This window comes from Halichoeres trimaculatus, unplaced genomic scaffold, assembly GCF_033239565.1.
Source record: "Halichoeres trimaculatus isolate MK-OKI-2021-1 unplaced genomic scaffold, fHalTri1.1 fHalTri1_scaffold_15, whole genome shotgun sequence".
NCBI lineage: Eukaryota > Metazoa > Chordata > Actinopteri > Labriformes > Labridae > Halichoeres > Halichoeres trimaculatus.
The window spans coordinates 2474168-2492839 of record NW_027437193.1 but is presented as its reverse complement, the minus strand read 5'-3'; the positions used below and the strand labels follow the sequence as shown (position 1 = coordinate 2492839).

The 18672-nt window shown below is 41.4% G+C and overlaps 3 protein-coding genes across 37 annotated transcripts in view; 2 read left to right on the top strand and 1 right to left on the bottom strand.

The window, feature by feature from the left end:
- The window catches only part of rasal2 (RAS protein activator like 2), an 81417-nt gene extending 77080 nt beyond the window's left edge, over window positions 1–4337 (top strand). For 2 of the 8 annotated variants that reach the window (XM_074688071.1, XM_074688075.1), the window contains 5 exons: window positions 46–1012; window positions 1122–1265; window positions 1373–1575; window positions 1668–1755; window positions 3657–4334. In XM_074688071.1, the coding sequence (XP_074544172.1) occupies window positions 46–1012; window positions 1122–1265; window positions 1373–1575; window positions 1668–1755; window positions 3657–3824 (1570 nt within the window). In that variant the 3' untranslated portion in view covers window positions 3825–4334. Of the gene's footprint in view, window positions 1–45; window positions 1013–1121; window positions 1266–1372; window positions 1576–1667; window positions 1756–1905; window positions 1937–3656 lie in introns of all 8 variants that reach the window. The other 6 variants (XM_074688074.1, XM_074688073.1, XM_074688069.1 and 3 more) reach the window with 5 other exon arrangements.
- A 1513-nt stretch (window positions 4338–5850) lies between these two features.
- Window positions 5851–6526, top strand: LOC141803957 (protein NCBP2AS2-like). Its single transcript, XM_074688120.1, has one exon. It carries the CDS (start codon window positions 5978–5980, stop codon window positions 6293–6295), a length of 318 nt encoding a protein of 105 aa, XP_074544221.1. The 5' UTR covers window positions 5851–5977; the 3' UTR covers window positions 6296–6526.
- Window positions 6527–10566: 4040 nt separating this feature from the next.
- Window positions 10567–18672, bottom strand: part of dlg1b (discs large MAGUK scaffold protein 1b) — a 120760-nt gene continuing 112654 nt past the window's right edge. For 5 of the 28 annotated variants that reach the window (XM_074688101.1, XM_074688093.1, XM_074688110.1 and 2 more), the window contains 8 exons: window positions 18346–18445; window positions 15824–15865; window positions 14908–14961; window positions 13310–13411; window positions 13045–13217; window positions 12632–12741; window positions 12420–12511; window positions 10568–12332 (listed from right to left, as the gene is read on the bottom strand). In XM_074688101.1, the coding sequence (XP_074544202.1) occupies window positions 12226–12332; window positions 12420–12511; window positions 12632–12741; window positions 13045–13217; window positions 13310–13411; window positions 14908–14961; window positions 15824–15865; window positions 18346–18445 (780 nt within the window). In that variant the 3' untranslated portion in view covers window positions 10568–12225. Of the gene's footprint in view, window positions 12333–12419; window positions 12512–12631; window positions 12742–13044; window positions 13218–13309; window positions 13412–14907; window positions 14962–15823; window positions 15866–17980; window positions 18015–18345; window positions 18446–18672 lie in introns of all 28 variants that reach the window. The other 23 variants (XM_074688087.1, XM_074688084.1, XM_074688099.1 and 20 more) reach the window with 9 other exon arrangements.

The window sequence follows — 18672 nt, the reverse complement described above, 5'->3', positions numbered from 1 at the left end:
AGGAAATGCATGTGTAACAAGGTGTGCTCGTGTCACTTCCTGCAGCCGCAGCGACGCCCGCAGCCTGCAGTCCCAGGAGCTGATGGAGGGCTACGCTCGGGGTCAGCGCCCCCTGCTGGCGCAGAAGCTCCCCTCCAACCACGCCAGCTTCTCCGACCACGAGGAGCGTGACAGCCTGCTCCCCAACGGGCGCAGCATCTCCCTGGTCGACCTGCAGGACACGCAGAGTCTGCACGGCCCCCAGGCCCCGCCCCCGCACCACGAAGCCCCGCCCCGCCTCAGCAGGGTCGGCTCCCAGGCGTCCATTGGCCACACCCCGCCACCGCCGCTCAACTACCCACACTCCAACCCCCACACCCCTCAGCCGCTGCCCCACCCGAGCAAAGCCCCGCCCAGAGACGCTCAGCCGCAGAGCGCGCCGCAGGTGAGGCGCCCGCTGCACCCGTCGCTCAGCCAGCAGCGCAGCCTGCAGCCGCTCTCCTTCCAGAACCCCGTCTACCACCTGAGTAACCCCGCCCACAGCGCCTCCACGCGCTCCGCCCACTCCCTGCGCCACGACTCCAGCTCCGAGAACCTGAGCACCGAGAGCTCGCACAACAGCCACAGCAACTCCGACGACTTCGGCAGCCAGGTGGGGGTCAAAGGTCGCGTGGCGTCCAACAGCAGCCTGGACGAGCTGGGCAGCAGGCGGAGCACGCAGAGCGAGGAGTGCTCCACGCCACGCCGCCACGCGCCCCCTGACCTCCCGCCCGGGGCTGCCACAGCTGTCGCAATCCCCCGTCAGAGCACGACGGCGGGCACCGCCCACATCGTCAAGGTGGAGCAGCAGAGCAGAGGAGGGGGCGGGGCCAGGACGCCACGCTCTGTTCCTCAGAGCTCGTCGCTACGCAGCAGCAGCAGCGCCAACACGGAGCCCACGCCCACCGCCTGCCACGCCCCCCGCCAGCAGACGCCCACCTCTGTGGAGAACGTGGCTCCGCCTCCGAGGAGCGCCACCAAGCAGCCGCAGCAGGTACTACACACACACACACACACACACACACACACAGACAGGGGACAGAGTGAGTCATGAGGACATAAAACAGCGTCTCAGGTGTGATGATGTCACTGATCGTGTTTAGGTTACGTCTCCGGTGGAGGCGGTGGCGGTGGCGATGTCCCCTGTGGAGAGGACGGCGGCCTGGGTGCTCAACAACGGCCAGTATGAGGAGAAGGAGGAGGAGGGAGGAGAGAGGAGCAGAGAGGAGGGCAGGAACACGGAGAAGGTACACACACACACACACACACACACACACACACACACACACGATAGCTTCTTTAATGCTTTAGTCTCAGTGTTGATGATGTCACTCTGGCCCCGCCTCCTCCTCAGTACGAGCTGGAGATCTCGCGGCTGAAGGAGCGTCTGCGCGTGTCGGGGCGGCGGCTGGAGGAGTACGAGCGGCGGCTGCTGACTCAGGAGCAGCAGATGCAGAAGCTCCTGCAGGAGTACAAGAACCGGCTGGAGGACAGCGAGGAGCGTCTGAGGAGGCAGCAGGAGGAGAAGGACAGCCAGATGAAGAGCATCATCTGCAGGTAGGCACAGGCTCCGCCCCCTCAGAGCTGGGCCTTTAACCTGTCTTAAAAAATGACCACGTGTTTTCTGACGTCATGTTTGTGTCTGACAGGCTGATGGCGGTGGAGGAGGAGCTAAAGAGGGACCACGCAGAGATGCAGGCGGTGATCGAAGCCAAGCAGAAGATCATCGACGCTCAGGTACTGACCTCAGATCAGCTGTTACCTGCCTCCTGTCGCTCTCCTCTGGTTTATAAATAAAGTTGAATTTGAAGCTGTAGATCAGAGATGGCGCCATCAGCAGACTTAGGTCTTGTTCTCTGCGTCTCATCCACTCTTCACTGATTTCAGGTCAGTAACGGATGTGAAATTAACCAATCAGGCAAGTAGTGACTGAAGCCCGCCTGGCGCCCCCCCACCCCTACCCCACCCACAGTCCCCATCCCCCCTCCACCACCAGCACTTCCACGCTGTTTTAGAAAACACGCCGAAAAATACGAGCGCTGACCTGAGCTCACCTGAGCAGCCAATCATAGAGCAGATATTTCGTCCAACAAGTTCCTGAAAAAAAAATAACTGTGTGTATATTACCCAGAGTTCATAGGGTTGTCATTGGATGCAGCTGTAATGGTGAAAAATAACACACTGTATTTGTGTGTACTATCCAAGATCAGAGGTCTGAAGACTTCAGTTTGACATTTTACATACAGTGAAACTCAGACTTTAATACAGTAAAACTAAGACCTTACCTCAGTTAAACTGGTTATTACATACAGTGAAACTGATACAGTGGATTTGTATCAGAAACAGTAATTTTGAGACTTTGATTAAACTGAGGATTTGACACTGAAACTGAGACTTCAAATTAAGTAAAACTGACTTTTTAAAAACAGTGAAAATGAGACCTTGACAGTGAAACCAAGACTTTGATTCAGTAATAGTAAGACCCTACCTCAGTAAAACTAAGACCTGACTTCAGTAGAACTGATTATTACATACATTGAAACTGAGACTATAATACAGTGAATTTGAGACTTTAAAACAGTAAGACTTAAAATTTGACACAGTGAAACTGAGACTTCAATTCAGTAAAACTGATATTTAAAACAGTAAAAATGAGACTTTGACAGTAAAACTGAGACTTTATTTTTTTTTTACTGATTCTTACATACACTGAAACTGTGACATACTGAAATTGTAAGAGACTAAGGTAATTGAACACTTAAACTGAAACAGGAAATCTGAGACTGACCTTCTGTGAAACAAGGACTGAGGTACAGTGAAACTGAGACTTACGGGGAAACTGAAGCTGTTGAAGTGAAACTGAAACTTAGATAACAAACTTGGATTGAAGTTTAGACAAACTGAAACTTCTGAAAATATACTGAAACGGTGAAACTGAGAGGTACAGAGACTTTCAAACATGGAACTGAGACTTGTTCACAGGGAAACTGAGACTAATTTACATTGAATCATAGACTATCCTACAATGACACTGAACGACATTTACAATTAAATTGAGACTTACATACAGCCAACTACAGATGTATTTACAGTGAAACTGAGACTCAGCAGAGACAGGTGTGAACACTCTGGGTGATTTGAGTCCTGGTCTTCAGGTGTTTCAGGTAATCTTCAGGTGTGTCGCGCTCTCAGCTGTTTTATTTCTGTTTGGCTGCCCCCCCCCCCCCCTTCACCACCCCTCCCCCTCCTGAACCAGCAGATGAACACAGGACGACAGAGAGTCAGACACCACCTACCTGTGGGGTTCACTCAGGTGTTCCTGAGCAGGTGACCTCACAGAGGCTGCGGCAGAGCTTCACTCTCACCTTTGATTTCTTTATTTGTTTATTTGTTTGTTTGTTTGGGCTGTTTGTGTTTCTGGCTGCTGCCCTCAGACTGCCCCCTGCTGTCAGGTCAGCGCAGCTACAATCATTCAGCTACAGTTTACCTGTACTAGCTGCTCACCTGTCCAATGATGATGATGATGATGATGGATTTAAAGGGATTTTTCAGTGAAGATGTTAAAAACTCAGAGACCTCTTTTGCATCTCTCCATTGACTTCCTGTCCCGCCCCCTCCCTCTGTCTCTGTCCAATCAGGAGAAGCGGATCTGCTCCCTGGACGCGGCCAACTCTCGACTGATGGCGGCGCTGGCGCAGGTGAAGGAGCGCTACAGCACGCCAAACCTCCGCAACGGCCTGTCACCCACCAACCCCACCAAACTGTCCATCACTGAGAACGGAGAGTTCAAGAACAGCAGCTGCTGATTGGTGGAGGAGGACACGGGGGCGGGGCTTAACCTCTGTGAGGCAGAGGGGTCTGAATTTAAATAATCTGGATTTAAAGAGTTTATAAATACGAGTGTAAATACTGAAGGTTTCAGTGTACAGAGAGTGTGTGTGTGAGTGTGTGTGTGTGAGAGTGTGTGTGTCACAGAAGCACAGTAAGGAGGAAATGAACCAAAAACTAAAACGCACTCGACTTTTCTAACAGACTTTTTTATGCTTTTTATTTCCACCCTGTGTTTCTTTTTGGTCCTGGAGGCTCGACGTGTTTTTATTTGATCTGATTCAGAGTGGAGCTTTGTTTCCTTTTTTATTTGACCTGACCTGTTTGTTTTTGAGGTTTTAATTTATTCCTCCACGTCGTCCCTTTGTTGCTGATCTACTGTACAGGCTCCTGAAGGAAGGGGTCAAAGGTCACACCTGTCTGCTGTCCACATGTTGAGAATAAAAGCTGCCTGAAAGTCTGAGCGTGGACTCTGCTCTGTTTGTCGTTTGCTGTTGATCACAGTGACCCCTGTGGCCGGGAGGGGAAGTGTTTTCCCTGGATGAAGACTCAGTTTCCCATGAGCACCGTCACCCAGCATGGTGAAGATGTGTCATGTTTTGAGAGCAGATCTTTTTGACTCTACTTTTCTTAGTTCAAACTGACTTTTCCCAGGATGCAAAGCGATGAGATTTGGAGTCATTTCTCTGACAAAAAGGATTTTTGATGGATAAGTTTTTTTTTTTTTTTTACATCATATTTTTTGAATGTCTTACAGTTCATTTAACCACATACAGGCCTCACTAAAGCATCTTTAGCTTTTTTACTTTTCAATCATTTACATCTTAACATTTTAGCAAACTTTGAATAAAGTAATGACAACTTCAGTGACTCATTTTTACATTGAAAAAAAAACCACCCAGAAATTGAGGGTCACTGTAAAAAAAAAGGAAGCATTTTGAGAAAAAAACTTAAAAAATCAAAAGAACAAAGTCATGAACTGAATAAAAAACGTTTTAATAAAAAAGATTTTTCTTTCTCAAGTCAATACATCTTCATACATCTACTTTTTATATTTTTGATCCTGTAATATGCGGTAAGAACAACAATAACAGACCATAGACTAATTAAAAAACAGTAAATAATGATAATTATAGTTATAATAATGATGATGATAATAAATAAACAGAAGAAAAATAAAAACGAAAAAAAAATGCTAAAAAAATAAAAAATAAAAATAAGAAAATTAAATAAAAATCAATAACAGCCAAACCTCAAACCGAAGTAAAGGTTTTAATATGTTTTCCAGATCTGATTCACATCTATACTGTTCATGTTTTTATGGTAAAAGGTCCCATATTAAGCAAAAATCACTTTTTAAAGTCTTTTAGTGAAATAAAAATTAAAACGAGCCGTTTGGATTTCCGGGGTTCCCCTTTTTGACCAATCAGGAGCAAGTCTGACCTGATTGGTCCACTGGAGCAGATACCCGCGATCTCCCTTCCCGCCCACTCTTCTTCGAAGAGTGTGGCGGTTTTTGGCTGTAAATAGGTGCATTACCAAGCATCCTCCAACAAACCTGGGACCCTGGAAATGTGAGTATTTTAAATGCTGTGTGCTGTGGAGCAGATGGAAGAGCTTTTCCTCAGTGTTCCTCTGTCCCTGTGTTAGCTTCAGGATGCTAACGTTAGCTGTGGCTAGCCTGTAATGTTACGTAAACGAGCTTCGCTGTTTTCTAAACATTGTGCACTCGGAGCTCGTGGCGCCGCTGTCAGTGACGTGGAAGAGCGGGAAGGCCACGCCCACTAAATCAGAGCGTTCTGAACATTGGGGCTATGAGAGCCTGGAAACAAAGCTGCTGTGCTTGATTTTTTTAAACATGTTACTACCAATTTATGGAGACATCAATGATCCATATTAAACTGCAGAAAGAAGCATAATATGAGACCTTTGAAACAAAGTCTGAAGAACATATGTGCTTTTGAGCTTGCTGTTGCGCCTCTATTTTAAAGGGCATAACCGGAAGTCACTCATTAGCCTGTTAGCTTCCCTCTTCAGCTGACTTCCACGGGCTGCGAGTTGTTTTCCGGTCGGTTTGTGTGCCTTTCGGTGAATATTTCGACTTCTACCCCGGGTGTTTAGTGACGTCACCATGGTGCTCAGGTACCTCCTGTCGGCGCTGATAAACAAAGCTCAGGTGGTGGAGAAACTCTCCGAGTCCCTCCCGGTCCGCAGCGCGGCCAAGCTCACAGCCCGAGCCGTGCTGAAGGCGCAGGAAGCCGGAAAGGAGGCGGCGGGTCGCGCGCTGCGGTCCCGGACGGTCCAACAGATCCGACAGGAAGCCAGACAGGCTCCAGGGGGACTGGGAGACCTGAGCCAAAAGGCCCGGAGGATCCAGAGGTCTCTGTTGGAGGACGTTAAAGACGGAGTCACGGACGCTACCAGACAAATCAAAAACAAGACGAAATGAGGCTACATCCGCCATGGACTTTCAGAATAAAAGCATGTCACGGAGAAACTGCACTTTCTTTGTCAAAAACATTTTTTCACGATGATTAAATCTTCCTGACCGATGCTGTACAACTCTTCATTATAAACCAAGCTCAGATATTCTGTCAAATACAAAAGACAATCTGTTAGATTTATTAAGTACACTCTTAGAAAAATATTGACGAGTTATTTAAGGTAAATTCAATGTGTATGAGGTGAAATGTAAAATAAATTAAAAAAAAGTCTTTTTTACATGTAGTTGTGGTCAAATGTATCCCCTGAAGGACCACTTCTTGTACTCTTTGTGAGTAAATTCATACATACATACTAAATAAATAAATAGATAAATAAATAAAAATTTCAAGGTTTTCAGAAAAGTAAGAAAAAATGCACTTCAGTGTTTATTTTACAACAACAATAATAATAACTTTTTTATTCATTTAGATTTTTTTGACTTGGGAAATTATGCTATGATGATGACTACGATACGTCACCAAGGTTAACAAACTTAAAGATATGTAAACAAATCCACACACATTTATGTAAATTAATGAATACAGACACAAAAATTCTCACTTTAATTTTTGGAGTCAAATTTTGAGATATAGAGGTAAAAACATGACAAAATAGCCATGTTTATTAATTTATTTTTTACCTATGATACATTTTTTTAAAGCTGTACAGACAAACTTAGACATTTTCAGCGCCTTTCATGAGTATTCACCTCCTTGAATGTTTTACCCTTTTGTTGCTTCGATAAATCGATTCTGGTGAATAAAATTTGGCTTTTCACACAGAAACTTATTGGAAATAACTTTTTAATGTCAAAGTGAAAGCAGATTTCAACAAAGCAATGTCAATAGAGAAAAAGTCTGTTTTTGTACACTGTGAAGTAAATATAAATATACAATCTGACAAATTTAAAAAAGGCCTAATTTTTACCTTTTTTTTGTTTCCTCCTTCAACAAGACCTGAGAGCACCACCTACTGTTCATATTTTTAAAAGAAAACTCAAGACCTACCTTTTTAACCTGGCTTTTAGCTGATTTTATTTATCATTCATTTATGTTTTATTTTAAATAGTTTTAACCCTTTTATTTTGTTTTATTTCTTCATTTTAGTTCAAATTTTTTAACTAGAATTTTATTATTTAATACTTTTCCTGTTATTATCCTATTTTAGCTGATTTTATTATGCACCTGATGTAACATTTTCTCATTTTACCATATTATTTATCCAACTTTTATTTTATATTCTTATATTATTTTATTTATTTATGTAGTTATACATTTACTATCTTACCCTCAAGTATTTTTTTTTAAATATTTACCTATTATTTTAGTTTTAGCTCCTGTGTTTCTTCATTTTTGATTTAAGATGGTGTTTCCCTGGTCCTCTAATTCTGTTTGGACGACCAACACGTCAACACCAGAGACCAATGAGGAGACACTGACCTGCTGAGGGAGCATCCACAGATCCTCCTCCTCCTCCTTCTCCTCCGTCTGTAGAGAAGATCTCACCTGAGCTCAGCCTGACGACGTCTTCTTCTGTCACCTTAGTCCACAAGGTGAGCCTGCTGAAGCCACGCCCACTGTGACAAAACACTAATCAGCTGTTCTTTCTTTTTTTTATATTCACTTTAACATCATTCAAGATCACTAAAAATTCCATCTTCATACCTTTAAAAATAAATAATGTATATATTTATTTATACATACTTAAAAAAAATGACTGAAGGTAACTAGAGCTTTAACCTGTAATACAGATTTTAGCCACAGGGGGGCGCAAAACCTATACAAACTGAATGATGCTCACACTAAAACACATCTTGACAAGTTTGAATACCATAAAAAAAGTTTATATACCGTTGTTAAATTTTGTAGAAACTGAAAATTTTCAGTTCAGATCAGTTTCACGTAAACTCTAATGTTTCAGGCTTTGATAAATCTGGTTAACAGCTAAAAAAAAAGAATCCAAATATATTAAAAAATGTAAGATTTTACTCCCAGTGCTGTCATGTCTTTTTGTGGACATTAGATGTGAAGTTGTTTTGATTTCAGGGTAAAAAACAAAAACTAGATTTCATGACGTAAAGAAGAAGAAGAGGAGAGGAGGAGGATTTCTTGTTAAGTTTTTATTATGCTTAAAAAAGAAAATTAAAGACAGAGGAGGTGGTGATCAAAGAAAAAGAAAAAATATATATTCATATTCAAATATCTTCATACTTTCCTATCATATATGATTAACAATGCAAAGAAAATAACTCCGTAGTAGTAGTGCTTAAGTAAAGTTCAATATAGACTTTATTATAACAAAATAGGCAGTTTACCCAGGGTTAAATATCTGTCAAAATCTCATTGTACAAGAATCGTCTGCGCGGAGGCGGCGGCTCGTCTCCCGCTCAGAATCGCTCCGCCCACATCGCTCTCATGGTAAGACACTGACGACGCTGACGGGACGTCCACCGCGCGTCTGACGGGGTTCGAACTCGCGTCGTAGAGGGCGCCGCTCACACACACACACACACACATAGATCAAACACACACACGTACACTGATGATGATGATGATGATACGCTGATTCAGAGGAGCAGGTGTGTGAGGACGTGGTCAGGTCGCTGTGAGCTGACGGAGAAGATTTCAAACTGTTCCAGCGAAGCAGAAAGGAAATAAAGAGACGCTAACCTTCGTTTTTAAAAATAATACTACAGATTTTTTTTTAAATAAACATATTGACGAACATTTCAGTCAGGAGATTTTGTGCTGAAATGTCAAACAGGCCGAAACACGTCGGCTGAAAGTTGGTCGATAACGTCTTTAACTTGTGATATTTCAGGTCAAGTCTTTAAAAAAGTTAAACTGCTGTTTTATTTTTTTTTGTGTAGTTTGGTTTGACATGTGTTACTGCAACTTCCTGCTTTCAGGAAAAATCCAAACAGGATGAACTGAAATGTTTAGTTTCTGCGGGAGTTTGGAGCCTGGATAAAAAAAAGAATCCAAACTACTGTTTTGTTTTGTTTTTTTACAAAGTCAGAGTTGAAATATAAGGCTGTAGCTTCAGGAGATTCAAGTCAAAAAAGAGTTTTCAGGTGATTTAAGTTGAAATAAAACTAATTTCAGGAGATTACTGATGAAATAAAATCGTGACTCTACGAGTTCAGCCTTAAAACTAAGGTGGAAAAATTACAGGATTAGGGATTAAATCCAGTTATAATCTTATCAAATTAACATCAGAATAAAGTAGTTTTATCAAGAAATGAAACTGGAAATAGTATCATGAGGTCACAAGATTGAAGCAGGAATAAAGTTGTGATTTTTATAAGACTAAAGTTCAAATATACGGCTGTAAATTTAGAAAATTCAATGTTAGGTGATGAGATTAAAGTTGGAATAAAACTGTGATGCTTTGGGATTAGAGGACGAGTAGAATGGTTGTCATACGAAATTACAAAATTGAAATGAAGTTGCATTTTTTGAGGTAAATGTTGAAAGATAGTCTGAATGAAAAGAGAGGAAGGTTGAAATAAATTTATGATTTTCTGACATTAAAGTCGACAGGAAGTCATGACATTAGGAGCCAACAGATTAATTTAAGTCTGGATAAAAGGAGAAGAAGTTTGCATAAAGTTGAACCGTTATAACAAAGTCTTAATGTGTTGAAACTGAAGTTGAAATGAAGTCGTAATTTAGGGAAATCAAAGTTAGAAAAAAATGTGACTCTACGAATTCAGCATCAAAAATAAGTTTGAAAATGAACAGGATTGGAGATAGAATTGAGCTGTAATCTTATTAAATTGAGGTTAAAATAAAGTCGTTTTGTCAAGAAATGAAACTTGAACTTGTATCAAAAGATTGAAGCTGAAATAAAGTTGTGATTTTATAAGATTAAAGTTTAGATATAAGTTTTTAGGTGATGAGATTAAAGTTTGTATAAAACTGATGTTATGGGGATTAAGGAGAAGTAGAATGGTCGTCATACAAGATGATAAAGTTGAAATAAAGTTGCGTTTTTTGAGATAAATGTTGAACTACAGTCTGAATGAAATGAGAGTCGGGTTGAAATAAATGTATGATGTTCTGACATTTAAGTCGACAGGAAGTCGTGACGTTTGAAGCTTTTAGTTGAAGAGATTAAACTGAAGTAAAACTAATACTAAGGGATTAAGGAGAAGTAGAGTGGTCATAAGGTAAAAAAAAAAAAAAACAGGATTAGAGATTAAATAGAGTCGTAATTTTATCAAAGGTCAAAACAAAGTTGTTTTGTCAAGATTTTTGTCAAAATCGTCTCTTAAACTCACTGTAATTTTAGGAGATTTAACAGAAATAAAATCTTAAGTGACGATATTAAAGGAGTAAAGTGTTAACGATATAAGATCTTAAAGTTACAGTAGACAGTGAGTTGTGACATGAGGGGATTACAGTTTAAATCAGCTCCTTTTGAAATGAGAATAAGGTTGAAATGAATATGAGATTAACGTTAAAAAAGTCGTAATGTTACGATGTTGACAGTTATTTATAAAGATAGCAGAATAAAGTTTAAACAAAGTCCTAATGTTATGAGTTTTGACGTTAGCATGTTCGAGGTTTTAAGTCCTGATGTAACGACTTTAGGCTTAAACTCAGTTTTTATTTTGACCGTGGACTTTTTCCCTCTGCCGTAACTTTTCGTAGACACTTTTCATGGATGATGAAAAAAAAGTTTCCTTTAGTGACGAGTAAAAAGTGACTTTAGATAAAGTTCAGACTTTACCGTGAAGGGAGCTTCAGTTAGCTACGTTAGCTTGCTTAGTTACGTTACCGTCTTTTGAGGAAAATTTAACCTGGAAACATGAACAGACTGAAATGTTTGACCAAATACATTTGTTCCAATCAGTAAGAGCTTAAAAAATAAGGATGCAGGTGGCGCTGGAGTTAACGAGTCAGTTCGACATCTGGACGCAAAAAGTCAGATTTTCTGGCAGCTTCTCGCTGGAACAGGCTGAAATCTTCAAAGAAATTGAAACACAGAAAAGACTCGAGACGATCGTTTTCTGCCGTGTACATAGGATAATTAAGCTGTGACCTTTGACCTTTAGAGAAGGGGCGGGGCTAAACGTCTGAAAAATGTTCAGGGATCAAATCATGAGGAGGAAACAGACGATCAGTCCTCGATGGCGCCAACAGGAAGTGGGCGTTGGTTAGGGTGAATTAATAAAATCTAGTTGTTAAAATCTTTGCTGTTAAAGCACACAGCGCCCCCTAGCAGCAGAGCTGAACCCTGCAGAGCGTCCAACAAACATCCTGCAGCAGCAAGGAGCAAAAGAATCAACTCGAGTGTATAAAAAAAAACAAAGTCGATGAAATGAGCAGAACAGAAGAAGAAGAAAAGCTGTGACATCAGACGCTGAGGCGCAGGGGCTGATGGGAAATCAACGGGTATTTAATGACATGCTGTTAAAGCTCAAACGTGCAAAGTTCTGCTTTTTGTGTCTCCGTCTTCCTCAGACGCTGCCTGAGACTGAAACTCCGTCCGTCCGTCCGTCCGTTGGCGCTCGCCTTACCAGACAAAAAAAAGGGAAAAACCCACAAACAAACAAAAAAAAGATAAAATCTGCTTCGTACGATTCGTCTTTCTTCTTCTCCTCGTTAGTTCTCCTTCCTTAAACATTAAGGAGCTGTACCGTGTGAGAGTGATGTCACCAAACGTCCCGTGTGCTTTACTCTGCTGGTCAGGAAACCGTCCGTTCAGGCAAAGACAGAAGTGAAACGACGCTCCGGGCGGCCGCCGTGACGCGTCGTCGTCCAGAGGGGGAGGGGTGAGGAGGGTCGAGGGGGGTGAGGGCGAGAGGAGGGAGCCATCTGCAGTCGACTTCTCATCTCAGAGTGAAAGAGGCGTGAAGAGAGGAGCGAGGAGCGCACGCCGCGTCCGTCCTCATAACTTCTCCTTGGACTGGACCCAGATGAACGGACCCGACTGCTCCTCGATGATCAGCTTCACCTGCTCGTAGATCTCCTCCAGAGTGTCGCCCTGAACGATGGCTGAGGGAGAAACAGGTCAGAGGGTCAGAGGTCACAGGGTTAAAACACGCTGCAGTGCCCTGAGTGTCCACTAGAGGCGCCGCTCACCTGTGAAATGCTCGGTGAACTCCTGCTCCAGCTTGGTGGCTCTGTCAAAGGTTTTCCTGCCCTGCTCCTCCGTCAGACGCTTGTTCATCTCCCTGCAGGACACACACACACACACACACACACACACACACAGACACACACACACACAGTCCGTTAGCTCCCTGCGCAGTCAGCAGACCTGGTCCACGGAGGATCTGCTGAGCTGGACTCACATGATGTTCTCCACAGATTTGGGCTTGACGAAGACGGCGATGGGGTGAAGCAACGCCAGCTGGAGTCTCTTGATGGCGTTCCCCGACACGTCCAGGATGCAGTGTTTACCCTGAAAACCACAGAAGAAGAATTGATCGCGAGCAGGTATCAGCCTTGGACCAGGGTCTAACTGAAGCCCTGGGCTGTTTTTAGACGTCGGTACAAGCTAAAAGTTCCCCCTGAGATAAAATCCTGAAATGGTGCATAAGGCTAGGATACTGAGAAAGGTTCCTGTACCCTGTAGCAGGAACTTTCAAGGGTCAGATAATGTTCCTGGAACTTATTTTCCCCCTGAAATCCTGAGCTGAACAAACCCTCATTTCTCTGGCTGAGTTCCAGATAAAGTTCCTGCTTCCTAGAACAGTTCCTGTACCTTCTCGGCCACCTCTCGGACGGACTGGACGCTGGTCCCGTACAGGTGGTTGTTGTACTGCCCCGCCTCAATGAACTTGTGGTCCTGGATGTCCTTCTCCATCTGCTCCCTGGACACCACGAAGTGATAATCTCTGCCGTCCACCTCGTAATCTCGCTTCGGCCGCGTCGTGTCTGAGGGAGACGCCAAGGAGGAGGAACTTTAATTAAAGAACAGGGCTTTTATTTTGAAGGGGAAAGGAGCAGATGTGTTTTCATGGACTTACGAGGGACGCAGGATCCAAACTTGTCGGGGAACTCTGAGATCAGGTCGTCGTTGATGCGATCCTTCATGGGGCCGAGGATGATGACGGGGCGCGTGTAGTTCACTGACACAGAGAAAGGAGACAGAGTCAGACTGAAGAACAGGAAACACTGGTTCTGAGATTCAACTTTTACAAAAATAAGGGAAAAAGGTGAAAAATGGCCAAAATAAAATCTGTAGTAGAAAAAAAAACATGTAGAATTATCAGATTATTACTTTCAGTTTTCTTAATTTTCTGATAAAGATGAAGAAGATGGGGGAGATAAGAGCCAATGAAAGAACTGTTAATGAAGGCAGAGAAAAATATTAAAAATTTCCTTTTTTAAAATTATTTTAATTTTATTTTTACCGCAAAGTCAGAATTTTTCACTTTTTTCCCAAAGAAATCTGACAAAAAAATATTTTTTAAACTTTTTTTGTAGGAAATAACCCAATTTTTCTGAAGAAATTTTGAATTTTCTTGTATTCCACCTTAAAATTAAATTAAAAAAAGTCTTCAAATCCTTTTTAAGGTTTTTTGGACACTCTGTTTCTTTCTTGTTACTCCATCCAATCTGTAAGCCCTAATTTGATCCCCTAAACGAGTTCATAAACTCACCAAAACCAGCACACACCTCAAAGATACGATAAGTTTTAAAAATTGACCCCAACAAACCAAAATTTGCTCCTTAGCGCCACCAAGGCACACTAAAACAGCTCTCAATGGCATTAGGAAAATCATAGAGAGATCAAACCAACATCAAAACGTTTGTCTCATTGACACACACAAATTATATGCTTACACCCCTGACCTATCTCAAACAGGAAGCTGGCAATTTGCCTTTCAAAATAAAATTTTTCCAAATTTTTGGGCCTCAAACAAAAATGATCTTCTCCTAGGCCGTAAATGGTATTGGCTTGAAATTAGCTCAGATGACAGAGTGGACCCTGCTTTACAAAATTTGTACGGAAATTTGCTGTTTCTCAAACAGTTTTTAAATGACGAGCCCTCAAAGTCGGTGAACCCCAAAGAAGCCCTTTCAGCTCCCCCTATTAGAATGAATGGGAGAGGAGGATCCAGCTCAACACAAGCTGCAGTATTTAGGCCTCAAGACAAAAAAGTTAAAGCTGTACAGCTTTAAAAATGACATGGATGGATTCCTGAGAAAATTTACTACACAAATGCCTGATATTTTGAGAGTTTGCTCAAAGTTGTGGCCTCTATGAGGAGGTGTTCTAGAACTTAAGGCAATGTCACTCCTGACTGTGCAGCAGGTGGTGATGATGTCACAATGATTGAGAGTTCCATGCAGCTGGTCATGTGACTCACTGGAGGCGGGAAAAAATAAATGATATCAACTGTGATACCGTTTAGAGGGATGAAACCTTCAAAGTGGAGGTGACAGCGCAAAGAATCGTCCAACGGTGCTTGCAGATTTATTTGTTTTTTTTGTTTGTTTTTTAAGAATCTTATAATTTTCTTCTTTTCAAAGAAATTCTAATTTTTTTTTTTTTCATTTTTAATTTTTTTTTAATCAAGACTTTTCTTTTCAGAGGCTGAAAAATGAATCTGTCTCTCACCTTCCTGTTGAATGACGGGCTCATACGACAGAACGTACTCCTCCTGTCCACCTGCTGACACACACACACACACACACACACACACACACACATACAGGACGGTTTATAAGGAGTTAACACACTCAGCAGTTAAACTACGGAGGGTGGAGGTGAGGGATGGAGGATGAGGTGAAATCAGAGGATGGGATGAAGATTAGAAAAGACTTTTATAAACTTCACTGAACACATTTCATACGGTGTGTGTTAGTTTCAGAGCGGGTTCAGCCTGACAAACAGAAAATCAACCTGAGGAGGAAGACGTTGGTTTTACCTCAGCTAAACGAAGCTGAGTTAGAAAGTTTCGAGACTTCTTCATTGAAAAAATTAAAACTAAACAAATAAAGTGTTAAATAAAAGCTGTCTGTTCTTTTTCCTTCTTCTATGGCGCCCTCTGCTGTCAGGTGTTGGAATAACAGGAACAGACGCCTGTAAAATGAGGAATCTTCTTTTTTTCCTTCTTTTTTTTAATCTAATGTTTCAGATTCAAGTTTTTGAAACAATGTTGAATCAAAGTGAAGATAAAAGAAAAAACAAACTTCAAAGATCGTTTAATCTGAGTCTAGTTTAACTGAACTGATCTAAGATAAAAAAATGTTGAATATTTCTCCTTTTTTCCTTCATTTTCTGCTCTGAATGTAAAACCGTGAACACCAGCGTGTTGGTGAAACATGCAGCTGTGAGTTTCTCGTGCGCCGTTTCTGATCTAAACAAACATCCACGGTGAGTCCATGCAGCAGGTTCAGTGTCACGTTAGCTCGTAGCCAAACGCTGCGTGTGAGGTCATGCTGTTATCGCCCAATCAGGCGTCAGTGCTCGTTAATGACATCAGTGAGTGAGTGAGTTAGCGGTTAGTGTCGGAGCGCCGGGTCTCACTTACGGTAGCTACTTTCACTATCGCTGGCGTTTGAGGTCACATGTTCTGGAATCACAACAAAACACAGGACACGCCGTGTCAGCCCAGGGCATGGCTTTCCCATGATGCTTTGCTCACAAGTGGTTTGAAACCAACAGCAGAATAATCACAGCAACACAGATTTTTTCTGAGACGATTTAAAAAGTTAAAACTCTGACAAAACAAAGGCTCCAACTTTCTAAAAGCATCGACATCGTAACGTTTATAAAAGAGTGTGACTGATTTAACAAAATAAAAGCCCTCTGTGCTTCATCACACTAAAAAGCAAACTACACCGTAAAAACTTTTGTAAAAAACACAGCAAGTTTTTTTGTCTAGTTTCTCATTTCAGATTTAATCAAACTCTCGTTCAACTAAAAAGTTCAGAGACATGTAGAATAAAAGTGAATGAAAAATGAAAAAGGAGTTCTTTGTTTTTCTGATTTAACCTCTGTGACCTTCAGCTCATTTGAAGGTCACTCCAGGTGAAGCTGCACACCTGAGCAGCCAGGAGACGAGGCCGGACAGAGAAACTCGAGAGAGGAGACAGAGTGGGAGGAGCGAAGAGCGATGATGAGATGAGATTTTCCTTAAAGTGAAAGAGCTCAGGCTGAGAGGAAGAGGAGGGTCTGAGGTGATGAAGAGGAGGAGGAGGAGGAGGAGGAAACAGAAGAAAGGGAGTCTAAAGGGAGGCTAGGTCCACCAGGATCAGCTTCTCTAAAAACTTCAATTACTGAAAAAAAAAAGAAGTAAGAAAATTATTTTTTCAAAGTATCTTGAAACTTAGGATGGGATTTCTTTTTTAAACACTGGAATATTTTTTCAAAAATTATTTGGAAATTTTCTGAATCCCTAAACATGACAATTTCTGTTAAAAAAAATTAAATTGGGAAATCTACAAAATGTTTAAAAAAATTGTTTGAGAGATTTTAGTTGATATTCAGTGGCTGATAAATTCTCAGACTGATTTTTTTAAAATACAAAATAAAATAAAGAATAAAATAAAGATTTTTTTCTTTTCTTCAAACTTAATATCTTTAAAAAAATCTTTAAAATTTTATTTTATTGAAATCTTTATAAAAATATTTTGATAATTTGAAAAATTGCAGATCGAGCATTGGGTTTTTTATAATGAGAGAATTTATTTTTTCTTTCAGAAACTTAAATTTAGTATTAAATTGAAAAAAAAAGTCAAATTTGTCTTTTTTTAAACTGAGTTTAAAAAAAAAACAGTTAAACTTTTTTTTTTTTTTTAAATATAATTTAGATAATTTTAACAATTTCCAGAAACCGTCTTCACAGTTTTTTAAATAAAAAAATAATATGAATTTTCTGTCAAGAAACTTAAAATAACTGGAAAATCTACTAAATTTCTGAAAGTTTTTTTATTGGTAACTTTATAAAAAAATCATTCAGAAAATGTTGAACATTTGCATTTCAAATTGTAGATGTGTGACTTTTCTTTTAATTTATCAATTTAATTTTTTTTTCATTTTTGAAAGTGGTTTGGGAAAAATTCCTGAAATTTCCAGGTATGAAATAATGCATTGCCGGTCTCTTGATATAAAAAATTATTTTACTTTTCCAGTCGTTTACAGCTCCTACATGTACAGGTTTATTTGCATTTTACAACTTATCGTTTAGAATTAATTATCCTTCAATAAAAAGTGTGAAACATCTGTACCTGTTTGAAAAAAATAATAATAATAATAAAAAACATCTTGAAAATTAAATATTTTTTTAAGTAGCCATGCAGCGAGCAAGTGCTGCATGGAAACGTCTGAAAAGCTTTTTTCTAAAATTATTTTCCTTGAATTTCTTCAAAATAATAAAAATGTTATTGGACTAGAGGGACCTCAGTTTGTTTAAGTTTTTATGACCCTGAAATTGGGAAATAAAAAAATAAAGACGGATCAGACCGTTAATTTTCTGAAGCTTGGTGAGATTTGACAAACACAAAAGTTTAAATTATTTCCGCAGCAGAAAAAAAAACAGAAGGGGAGAATACTCTGATTAAAAGAAGAAGCAAACGTTTGGTGTCCTGTGACGAAGAAGGATCCTGGTGGAGCTCAGGGGCTGAAGGGAGTCCTCAGGGGGAGAAAGGGGGAGAGAGGGGGAGGTGTAGGGGGGACACACACTTACTGTGGCCTTTGGAAAGCATGTCGTCGCTGTTGTCCTGAGGTCAGCAGAGCCGAGCAAACAACGAGGAGAAAACAACAACAACAAGTTACTGAGTTACAGCGACAGACAGAGAGAGCAGAGGAGACGCCGCCGCTCCTCAGCGCCACAGGGCGGCCATTTTGGCTCCACGAGGGAGGAGGAGGATGGATCAGATCAGAGTTTTAGTTTTTCATTTGACCCAGTCAGATGGGGACGCTAAATGAATTAAGCCACGCCCCCGTGTCTCTGTGTTTGCAGCTGCAGCCGCCGCCTGCTGACCTCTCTTTCTGTCGCCGACCAATCGTCTCAGAGACGGACCGCCCAAACCCCGCCTCCCCCGTACTTACGGTCGACATCGCTGGTCTCCTGCTCGCTCGCCTCTTTGCTCTTGTAGAAGGGAAACTTTCGGGTAAAGAGGTTCTTTTTACGCTTGTCATTGAGCGACTGCTGAGGAGGAAGAGGAAGGAGAGGAGGAAGAGGAAGAGGAGGAGGAGGAGGAGGAGGAGGAGGAGGGGTGATGGAATAAAACAAAAGAGGAGGAAGAAGAGGAGGAGATGGGGGAGTCTGATGTCGGTTTGGACAGGATGAGAAGCTGAAAAACAGGAATCTGAATCCGACTCAAAGTAAAAATCAAACATGGAAAACACAAAAACCCGAATGTCTCATGTTCCCCT

Coding starts and splice junctions, on each gene's coding strand:
- LOC141803957 (XM_074688120.1), top strand. CDS start 5,978: ATGGTGCTCAGGTACCTCCTGTCGGCGCTGATAAACAAAGCTCAGGTG.